At 47.6% G+C, this 11,274-nt stretch overlaps 1 protein-coding gene across 3 annotated transcripts in view; it reads right to left on the bottom strand.

Annotated features, from left to right (window-relative positions):
- Nucleotides 1-9,463: 9,463 nt before the first annotated feature.
- ANKRD33B (ankyrin repeat domain 33B) overlaps nt 9,464-11,274 on the bottom strand; it is an 85,939-nt gene continuing 84,128 nt past the window's right edge. For all 3 annotated transcript variants that reach the window (XM_081231734.1, XM_081231735.1, XM_081231736.1), the window contains one exon: nt 9,464-11,068. In XM_081231734.1, the coding sequence (XP_081087860.1) occupies nt 10,236-11,068 (833 nt within the window). In that variant the 3' untranslated portion in view covers nt 9,464-10,235. The remainder of the gene's footprint in view (nt 11,069-11,274) is intronic.

The raw sequence follows: 11,274 nt of genomic DNA, 5'->3' as shown, positions 1-11,274 counted from the left end.
GCAGTGGCTGGATTTGAACTGTGGGCTGTGGGCCCCTGGTCTAGAGGTGGTGGTCAAGGGCACAGCTGAAGGTCGGCAGCCTCTAGCTGGCATTTAAAGCCGTGAGCTGTAGAGATGGCCCAGGCAGGGAGGCAGAGAAGGGTCCCCAGGATGGAACCAGCTTCTAGCCTTCAGGGGTAGGGTGGGGCCTGGGTGAGGGGGAGGGATGGTAATGACATGACCCCCATGGTCAGCAAGGTGGGAGCCTGGCGGGCGTGCAGAGTTAGGGAGGGCGCACTCCCAGACTCGCAGCGTCTCTGGCTCAGTAGCTTGGCGTGGTGTTGTAGGTGGAATTGTGTGCCCCAAAAGGTTTTACTCTAAGTCCCTGTGAATGTGACCTGATTTGGAAACAGGGTCTTTGCAGATGTAATTAAGTTAAAACAAGGCCAGACTCGGTTAGGGTGGGCAGGTGCTGATCCAGTGACGGGTGGGCGCTAATCCAATGACTGGTGGCCTTATAAAAAGTGGGAAGTGTGGACACAGACACACAGAAGGAAGCCGGCCATGTGGTGACAGAGGCAGACGGAGGGAGGCTGCCACAAGCCAAGGAACGCCAAGGATTGCTGGCAACCACCAGGAGCTGGGAGAGGTGAGGAAGCACCCTCCCCTGGAGGCTTCAGAGGGGGCGTGGCCCTGCACCCTCCCCTGGAGGCTTCGGAGGGGGCGTGGCCCTGCTGACACAGCGATTTCAAAGGTCTGGCCACCGGAACTGCGAGGGAATACATGTCAGTTGCTTGAAGCCATCCAGGCAATTTGTTACAGCAGTCATACGAAACTGATACAGGTTCGGCCTGAGAAGGTGTATTTCTGAAAATTTTCCAAGTGCTGCTGATGCTGCCTGTCCCGGGAACCCAGGCCCTTCAAGCACCATTGCTTTATGCAACCGCAGAGGGCCATCTGCCAGCTCAGGGAGGACACGAGGGTTGCCCAAATCTCTCTCGAGTCACCTGGCCGGAGTCCAGGACTAGGAATGTATAGAGTTAGAGAACCACAGGCTGGGGCTCAGGACGGGCCCAGCGCCTGCACAGCAGTGGGAGGGAAGGCAGGCAGGGGTGGCTTTTTCGACCCCCAACCTATGACCTTTCACCCTACAGAGGGCATCAGGCACTTCAACCAGGGGAGGCCCATTCCAATGGAGTTTGGTCAGGAAGGACATCGAGTCTGCACCTTTCAATGATCACTCAGGTTAGAAGGTAAAAACTGGTGCCCCAACCCCCAGGGGCAGGGCGTGAAAGGGCCATGGGATGGCTAAGGGACTCCTTTGCTGGGGAACGGGGACATTCTGCAACCTTTCTCACTGTAGGGTGACAGCTTCCCCATCACAACCCATGTGCCCGAACCCTCTTGTCTCTGATGGCCCAGAGAGGGGCCTTCCTGGTCCAGCTTCTCCACTCAGCTCTTGGCCCTAATAAAGCTTCTAAGAGCTCATGAAAAATTGATGTCATGCCCTTGCAGCTACCTGACTTCTTGATTTTGTGTCATGCTTTTGAAATAGCAAGGTGGATTTGAGTTTCATTTATATACTTACAATTTCTTTTATCCAGGAAAATGTATTAACATCTTGTTAGGTTTGGGGGTTGAGAGAGAGCAGTAATGAGCTTGGGCAGGATGACCAGGCAGATGACGTCGAGTGGGCGGGGGGGCTGCCCCACACTTGTGATCGGCTGCCCCTGGCACTGGGAGCTGCGGTTGAGCTAACAATTTACCTGAGCGATCTGCACATCAAAGTTGGTTTTGCCGGCAGACTGGGGGTTTTCGGACCACCTTTCACGTCCCTGGCTGGAAACCAGCTAGGTTATCATCAAGGGAGACAGCCGGAGTGACCTGTTGCGAGCCAGTGACCACGTGAAGGGCTGCTTGCAGAAGCCCTCGAGGTCCTCAAGGGCAACGCTCTTGACCACACGACTGCCCAGTGCAGATGCACTGCTCTTGGGGCTGGGCCGCCGGACGGGAAGAGCATCCGTCCATCTGCGCTCCTCAGAGTCTCAGGGCTCTCCATGCAGGTCCAGTCGGGGGAATAAAGACCACCTCCCTCACTTTTCATGTCAATGCTCAGATTTTCTTTCTTTTTTTTTGGCCGTGCCTCTTGGACTGCAGGATCTTAGCTCCCCAACCAGGGATCGAACCTGGGCCTACTGCTGTGGAAGCGCGGAGTCCTAACCACTGGACCGACAGGGACGTCCCTAGTTCTCCGATTTTCTAATAAGGACAGCTCCTTGTATATCACCTTCACATCATTTGTCTTTCACAACAATAAATACAAATAATCTCCAATCTTGGCCTAGAACAAAACTTTATTTAAAATTTGACATCCTATGTAGGTCCTTAATAATTATGATTCTAGATGAGTAGAATTTAATGACTAAAATTATGGTTTTTAACGTGTCAGACTTCAGATTTTTCAAATGCTGAACAAAACTTCCCATATAAATAGGAGCTGTTTGTCTTCAGTCCCATCAAAAATTACTGAAAAGATGAATTGTGTATGAATGTCTTTTTAAAAAGTAGCTACAAATCATTAGATAAAACTATAGAAGAAAAACGTTGATTTGGGGTAGGAAAGGCCTTCTTAAATAAGAAATGCAAATATAAACTAAAAAGTTTGGCAAGTTTGACTAAATCAAAATTTAAGACTTTTACACACGATACCTTAAAGATAAGTGATAAAATGGGAGAAAAAAAATGCAGTATGTGTCAAAGAACTGACTCAAAATTTATAGCAAACTCCTGTAAATCAGCAAAAATGACACCAAAGGGTAATTTTTTAAAATGAGAAACAGATATATATAGCAAATTTTTAAAACAGGAAATAAAAATGGTCACTTCACCAGTAACTCAGGCAATTAAAACGAGATACAATTTCTTAACCATCAGACTGGCAAACAGCAAGTGCTGCTGCAGGGGGAAAGGGGCCTCTTTTGTCCATTGCCGACAGGTGAATATTCAGCAGGCTTTGAAAAGGGCAACACAGCAGTGACTACTGAAATAAAATTCGTCTTCCCTTCTAGCGGCAAGCCCCACTTCTACACGCTTGTCTTAGAGAAACATTCACTTGTGTATACAAATAGGTAAGTCAGATGAAGGCTCTTCATTACGTACAAGTGGTGAGAACTGAAAATACTGTCATAGTCCGTCATGAGGTCATGGTTAAATGTACCACAGTGCAGCTCTCCTGAGGAACACTACACAGCAATCAACAAGAACACTGGGTGAGACTGTATATACCACTGTACCTCACACGAAGAGGAGAAAACATTAACAATATATTTCATCACACAAAGGGAGAAAACATTAACAATATATTTCTATGTCAAACAGAGAAAAGACAAATATCATGATATCACTTATATATGGAGCCTAAAATAAATGATACAAATGAACTTATTTACAGAACAGAAATGGACCCACAGACATGGAAGACAAACATATGGTTACTAAAGGGGAAGGAGGCAGAGGGAGAAGTTAGGAGCTTGGGATTAACAGATACAAACTGCTACATATAAAACAGATGAACAACCAGGACCTACTGTAGAGCCCAGGGAACTGTACTCAGTTATCCTGTAATAACCTATAAGGGAAAAGAATCTGAAAAAGTATATGTATACATATATATACTTTATACTGAAAAAGTATATCTATATCTGAATCACTTTGCTGTACACCTGAAACTAATACAACATTGTAAATCAACTAATAAAAGATAAATGAACAAAAAAATTATATTATATTATATAATGTATATTATATTATAGATTATATAACATTATATATTATATAACATATTATATAATATATATAATAATAATAAATAAATAACAAAACTAAATTTGTTTCTATGTACACACGTAAATAAATCCACAAAAACACAGCTGAAGGATGCCTCCCTACCAGTGGGTACTTCTGAGAAGAGGTCGAATGTAAAGAGACTATTTTAACACATGCAGAGGTATTCACAGATAGCTCATGAGTTTAAAAGTCTTACTTCTGAAATGTGAAAAATAAAAGTGTGTCAGATGAAGGAAGTGCACACCTATTTCGATCAAAATAAGTAACATTAAAAACACTGGTATCATTGTATCATTTTCTAATTTACACACACTTAGGTTTATCCAAGTATCACACCGTTGTACCATAAGACTTTATTGCACAAGTGATTTTAAATTCCGTAGCCACAACTTCCCCACATTTTTACATGACCCACATCCTTTTTGCTATGTTTTAAACTTTAGATACAGAGTTTGTTAAAAGAGAAGCTAAGAGGGAAAGACACATTCTTTCTGCTGAATAATAAATCCTATTCAACTTAAAGATGATTATTAGCCTTTTGGATATCAAGAATTGAAACTGCTGGGGTCACATTTATTTGTAGGTCCCCAAATAGCCCTGAGGTCTAAATAGAAAAATATCTTTTATAAACTGTAACAAAACTCTCACCTCAAAATAAGACACTATGAAATTTACACAACTATATCCTTATTCAATATTTTTACAATATCCGGAAATCTATGGGATTTTTAGAAATGACAATGAAAATAGTTTTACATTCAGAAAACAAAGCTTATACCAACATGACATAACCTAAAACCTGGCACCTGTGCAGAGTCCATACAGTTCTTAAGTCACCCTTGTTAAAAACACACATTCTCAGACACCCAATACATGTGAGTCAGAACAAGGATTTGAATGAAGAGAATTCCAATGAGATTAGCTTTGCCTGTTTGTCTGAATGGGGTCTATTATGCAAATTCCTTAGGATGGCGGAGAGGCTCACAGGGCTGCTGGTTACATGGCCAGGTTTATAGCATCCTTTTCTGGTTTTCATCCCGTTTGACAGAGCTGTAAGGTTCCAAACCAGCTTCTAGAACTTCTGCTCAAAAACTGGTGTTAAAGTGCTTCAATGCGACCTCCCAACATTTCACAAAGCATCAAATCTACACAGGCCACTGCCGTGCCTGCAACCGCTGGCTTCATTTTGTTTCTCGTCTTCATTTTCTTCAAAAACAATATAAAGGTGTCCCATTATGATGAAATGATTCTCTCAAAAACCAAACCATGTTAGCGTTGATTAATTAGAGCACTGATGCTTGGGCAGACTTGGGAACACCTCAGTGCCTCCGCAGGGTAAGATGCTGATTCTGTGGTTAGCCTGGTGCCATGGGGTGAATGCCTGGTGGAGCTCCCCAAGCATCCCCTCTGGATTCTGCCCTTCCATGCCAAGGATGCAGCCAACAGCAGAGCGACGGCCCAGGCCCAGCTACACAGCCTCGCCCAGGAGCTCCTATATGAGCTGCCCAGGCCAACACCACCTTTCGACAAGAAGACCTGCTTTATGACACACTGGCTGTGTTCTGTGCCACAGTGGACACACTGGAGAGCTCCCAGTGGGGGTCTTGGGCTGTCCCATCCTCCGCTACATGCCATCAAATCAGGTCACACCAGACATTACCTGGGAGCCACAAGGGCAGTCCCCTTTGTGAGCACAAAACCCGGACCCTTCCTGTGTGTGTGTGTGTGTGTGTGCACGCACTCACCTCACATCACATCACATCACATCACACACCTCCACTTGCAGCTGAGGGCCATCAGAGCACTGCAGGGCTGTGCCTTTCACATGAGCCTTATTTCAGGCTGGGTCAGGGCTAAGGAGAGATTTTGCACGCAGCCCTGGCATTCAACTGAGTCCCTAAAAAATGAGCTAAATCAAACCAGGCAGCGGTGGTTTTTTGTTTTTTTCTATTTCTTTAAAAGAAAACAAAAAAACCTCCAGAGGAATTGTTTTAGCCGCTTATTTTAAATGTTAATGAAGTAACGTGTGAATTCAAGGGCACAGCATGAGTAGCTGATTCAAGAGTTACACAGACGTTTGAAACAAAGTCTAAATGCATGGAGAGGACAGCAACCAGAGTTTTCAGGAAGGGCTGTTTTGTTGTAAGTTCTCCATGGCAACAGCCCTCCCTCCCGCTGCCGTGATTATGTACCCAATGCCAGTTGTTGTCGCAAAGGGGACTCTGTTTTATAAGGATCAGTCGTGATGGGTCTTCTGCCATTCCTTCCCTAGAAGACCACTGTCCACCAGGCCCAGCTAAAAGGGACCCCCCGTGAGCCTGCTGCCAAGGAGACGGAGGACCAGACACAGACCAGGGCCCTGAGGGATCCTGCGAGCCGGGCACCCACAGCCAAATGCAGAATCCAAACAGTTACCCACGTGGAACGAAAAGGCTCGCAAGGGAATACTTGGGTAGCGCGTTAGGATTTCGCCAAATACTGTGAAAAAGAAAACGTGTCAGCACTTCATCCTAGAAAAAAGAGGGATTGTGACTAGCAGCTTACAATAGTTCCTGATAAATCTTAGCACTGCAGGGAATCCCTGCATTGTATCAGGATGGGAAATGACTGAGCACAGGTCTCCAAGTGAACCTGGGGGTAAGCACTGCAGCTGACATCCGTTGGGGCTAGAACTCATTTCGCGGAGCAAGCTCAAGTGAATGATGAAAAGACAGTCTTCCGCCTTAATGCAGCGTGGATAAGGGGGGAATACAGTGATCCTGCCAGAGGCTGCAAGAGCCAAATCGTCCCTACTTCTTAGCCTTAGCTCATTTATTGACCCCTCAGGGGTGCTTTTCTTCATCGGTACCCATGATTCTTCCCTGGACACAGCAGGCTTTGCATCCACTTCAGGACTGGGGTGTGGCCCACCTCACGGGATTGTTTCCCAGCCTCATCTCCACTCAGTGGACTTCCAGAGACCTGGTCGCCCACAGCACGGAAGGAAGCAGACAGAGGCAGCCTGGACTGGCCACCCTGCATCCACGAATCCCACTTTCCAACTGACATCACGAACTCTATCCTCCAGTGCAGGACGAGCGAGTAGCAGTGGTGCCCGAAGTTGAGATGTAATTTCCGATCCTATTTCTGAGGCATCTAGTGCCACCAGGAGCTCGTGGGGAGGTGCTGCAGAAAAAGTCACGAAGGTCCATAATGTCACGTGTTGCATTTCTCAAAGGTAGCCAAAGACATGCAAAGTCTCTGAACGCCGTGGTCATTCCAGCTTTTCCCTCCCCACTCCCAGCGGTGAGCCTGGCGCTCGGCTGACTGTAGAACACGATTCACATAAGCAGAGAGAAAACACTGTCACTGTCACACCACACACCCCTGGATCAGATGGGGAGGAAACAGTTGTAGAGGTAAACGCGATGAATGGTCCATCTGTGTTGTCACAGTCATCTCTGCGTACATAAAGGCTGAATTTTTTTTTTTAATACAAGGGTTCACATCCACAAGAGGCACCTGAGAGGCACTGAAGTGACCTCACATCCACTCCAAAGCCATTTCAGCTGCCAGAGTCCCGAGTTTCTAATAATCAAGAAATCTCAACACGAGGGGTGATTCCCAGGCATCTCCCCAGAAAACAGCAGCACTGACATTGTCTTAGGAATATTTCTTCTATCTAGTTTAATCATAACTCACTCAAATATTAAAAAGTATTAAAATATACTTCAACTTTTCCCCTAACTGTATTTATATATAAATCCCTGAGAGGGTACCTGTCAAGTTGAAATTCACTATTTACAGTTAATAGACATGAGGAGTGCGAGCGGACAGAGGACCTACGGCAGGGCAGTGCTATCACCTGCCAGGAGAGCAAACCAAGCCTCTCTCCTTAAAGAAAAAAAAAGGGGGAAGGTGCGGGGTGGAGGTGGGAGAATTGTGCCAACATTCTGCACAGAAGCAGCTGGCGGAATGTGCCGTTCATTCACACTTGGGTGTTTGGAGGGCACGACATGATAATTCCACAGGGACACTGTTGATCTCTCAGCATTGCCTTGCTTTTCCGCCCTTTTTAGATCTCAGAGTAGTGGTGCCAGGGATGATCAAGGCATTTAGCTAAATCTGGAGCAGAAAACAGGCAAAACAAAGAAAAAGCAAATAAGGAAAAAAGGAGGCAAAGGGGTCAGCAGGGAATGTATGTGGTGACAGAGCTGGTGGGGGGGGACACTGCTCATCAGTGCCCCACCCCTGACCGACACTGGAGGGGAGGGAGGAGGGCTGACCCCTTGGTGAGAAAAATGCAGCCAACCATTCAAAGCAACGAAAATACGTAAACACGAAAATGATCTCAAAGGATATGGACTGGACTGTCAGGGAAACGGCTGTTTCTCTCCACGTCGGGGACCAGCCTCCATCTCATCCAAGGGGACTTGGCCAACCTCAGCTCTTAGGTACAAAAGTGACCCAACAGCCAACTATATCAGTGATGCTCAAAGTGGGTCCAGACCTCTGTGCCATTCTTCTTGTGCCCTTCTGGGATGAGGGAGGAACTCACTAAAATCTGACTTTAAGAGCTGGATTACCGTCACGCCTGTCTCCCACCAGTCTGGGTGCAGCCTGATGGTCTGTTTATTGAGATTTGGGGGAAGGTGAGTGTGAGATGCTCAACTCTGAAGGATGGGGGAGAAGAGGGGGAGCTGGCGCTACCCCACCCACATAATGAGACAGACAGGTGCTCATTACCGCACAGCCAGGGAGCACGATTTCCCCTGCGAATCTAGAGTTATAATAAAGAGCTTCCAAACTGGTCTGTAATAGTTTAAATCTATGGCTTCTGAGCAGAATAATATTTAAATAAAGTGCTGTTGGTAGTGCATATGTGACAGAGACTCTGCAACCCAGATGGCCAGAGATTCATTAGAATTTCTCAGTGCTTTGGAGATAACTCCCTCGGAGAGCTCAGGGCCCGGGGCAAATCACATACATGCTCTGCCAAAGTCCCAACATCTTGGAAATTCTACAAAGTCGGCATAAGGGTAAACTGAAGATCAGGCGCAGTCATCAAAGAAAAAATGAAAGTAATTCCATTCCAGGGATTCCTTGGAATTGAGTCAGGAGGAGGAAGCAACCCAGCTCACTCCAGGCAAATTTGCCTAAAACACGTTTGCCTAAGTATTCAATTGTAATCCCTATTTCTCTAAAAATTTACGCCTGCCCCCATTTCAGCAGTCTGCAGAACTCTGGGTGCCTTAGGCTTTTTGCATCTTTTTTACATTTTAAGGAGAACTGAATTCAATGTATCTAAGAGCACATAACTTACTTTTGTATTTCTAGTAATAATTTATTAGATTTGCCCCTATTTTCTTAAATACTTTTTTCTTATGTCAATATCTATTTTTGAATATGTTCAAGACCTTGTATACATTTTATCTAAAATTCCTTGCTTAAAATGAGTTTAGGGCTTCCCTGGTGGCGCAGTGGTTGAGAGTCCGCCTGCCGATGCAGGGGACACGGGTTCGTGCCCCTATCCCGGAAGATCCCACATGCCGCGGAGCGGCTGGGCCCGCGAGCCATGGCCGCGGAGCCTGTGTGTCCGGAGCCTGTGCTCCGCAACGGGAGAGGCCACAGCAGTGAGAGGCCCGCGTACAGCAAAAAAAAAAAAAAAAATGAGTTTAGTTCTAGCAATAAATACGTGCTTCTCTACGCAGTCTTATTCTTTGACAACTGGGTTTTCATCATTTTTTAGCACTGGATGGACAAGTGAGCTTAAAAAGTAAGATACAAGGAAATCTGATTCCTCTGTCTTACTTGATCATTTTGCTGTAAAGTAAATGCCTCCATCAAATGGAAAGAAATATTCTGCATCACTTAATCCAATTAAGAACATGCAGTGCTCATGGGCACCCACATGAGATGGAAAGGCAAAGACCCAAACAAACAGCAAAAGGGGGGAGAATGCCATAAATTCTGTGTGAAATCATAGAGATATCACAAGTAATCATTGCTAGAAACGGTACTTTAAACAAAGGGTCTTCAGACAAATGCATTAAAAACATTCTAACTACAAAGAGCCCCATCTTTGTATGGGGCTGGTAAAGTGCTGCACATTTGATTGTGATTAAAAAGACAGAATTATACAGAAAACGCCCTTCTGATAAATTGGTCTTAAAAATTTCCTAACTGAGGTTCTAAAGATAAACTTGTAGGTAAAACGCCCACTAAGTGTACTGACTGCTAGGGGAACTGGTTTTAGGCAAATCGATTAGTGCTATGCCCAGTTCACTCTTGGGTGCAGCCTGAACAAACACAAACGTTTTCTAGGGCCAAGGAGCCTGCGGGCACGGGGACGTGGTGCGTAAAAGGCAAGGGCCAGGCGGAGGCGCTTCCTTCCCAGGGAGGAGCCCCCGCAGCCTCCCCGCCACGCCCCCTCACGTCCTTTTCCTCCAGGACGGCGCCCGCTTCTCCTTGCGCGCCCGAGCCAGCCGCTGCTTCTCCGCCTCTTCCGCCTTCCTTCTTTCCTCCTTGGCCTCCTTGTACCGCCACTTGGGGAGCTGCAGGTGGGTGCTGTCCTTGGCGCTACCCTTCGCCGCCCGCTCGGGCTGGAAGGTGGGCGCGGGCGCCTTGCTGATGCGCACCTTGGGGATGACCACGCCCGGCCGCACGCTGCTCCGCCGCAGCAGCTGCAGGGACAGGAGGCTGGCCTTCCGCGGGGCGGCTGGCAGCTGGGAAGAAGACGTGCAGCTGGCTCTGGGGGCCCCCTCTCTGGAGACCCCCGCGGCCTGGCAGGTCCAGAATCGCCGCTCGGTGCCCTCCGCTTTGTCCCTCTCTTGGGCTTGCGTGTCCGGGTGCCCCCGTGCCGCCAGGATTTCCTGCACCGCCAGCCGCCTCTTCCCCACACAGGGGGGGTTCTCGGGGCACATGGTCTGGCAGACGACGGCCACAGCGGGGCTGTAGAGGCTCGTGGTCATCCTGACCATGTGGTCCAGGACGCCCCCATCCTCCAGGCCTTGGCGCAAGCGGGAGGCCAGCATGGACCGCACAAACTCGGTGAGCCTCTGCAAGCAGTTCTTGGAGCCCGCAGTCTTCGGACCCCCCTCGGAGGCCAGCGGCAGCTCTGGCTTGTACTTTTCCCCAAACTGCTCTGGGCAGGGTCGCTCCAGCAGCCTTTGGATGGCGTGGACCGCTTCAAACCGTCCCGTGTAAGTAGCCCACTCCTGAGACGACATCCCGCGGTGAGGGTCCCTGGCGTGGACATCTGCCCCTGAAAACCGCAAAGTAGAAACAGGAATGGGTGGATGCCATAAGACCTCCCTTCCACAGGCAGAAAACGGAAAGACAGTGAAATGGATCAAAGGCGAAACTTCCAAAACCTTCTAACAGACTCTACCCTGGAGCTGGGCCACCGGGATGAACCCACACCTGACCGTCACCTCTTGCGTTTACTATTGTAACACAACCGACCTTTAA

This window comes from Mesoplodon bidens (assembly GCF_964165515.1).
Source record: "Mesoplodon bidens genome assembly, chromosome: 4".
NCBI lineage: Eukaryota > Metazoa > Chordata > Mammalia > Artiodactyla > Ziphiidae > Mesoplodon > Mesoplodon bidens.
Note: the sequence above shows the minus strand (reverse complement) of the source record. Positions and strands in the feature narration are given on the sequence as shown.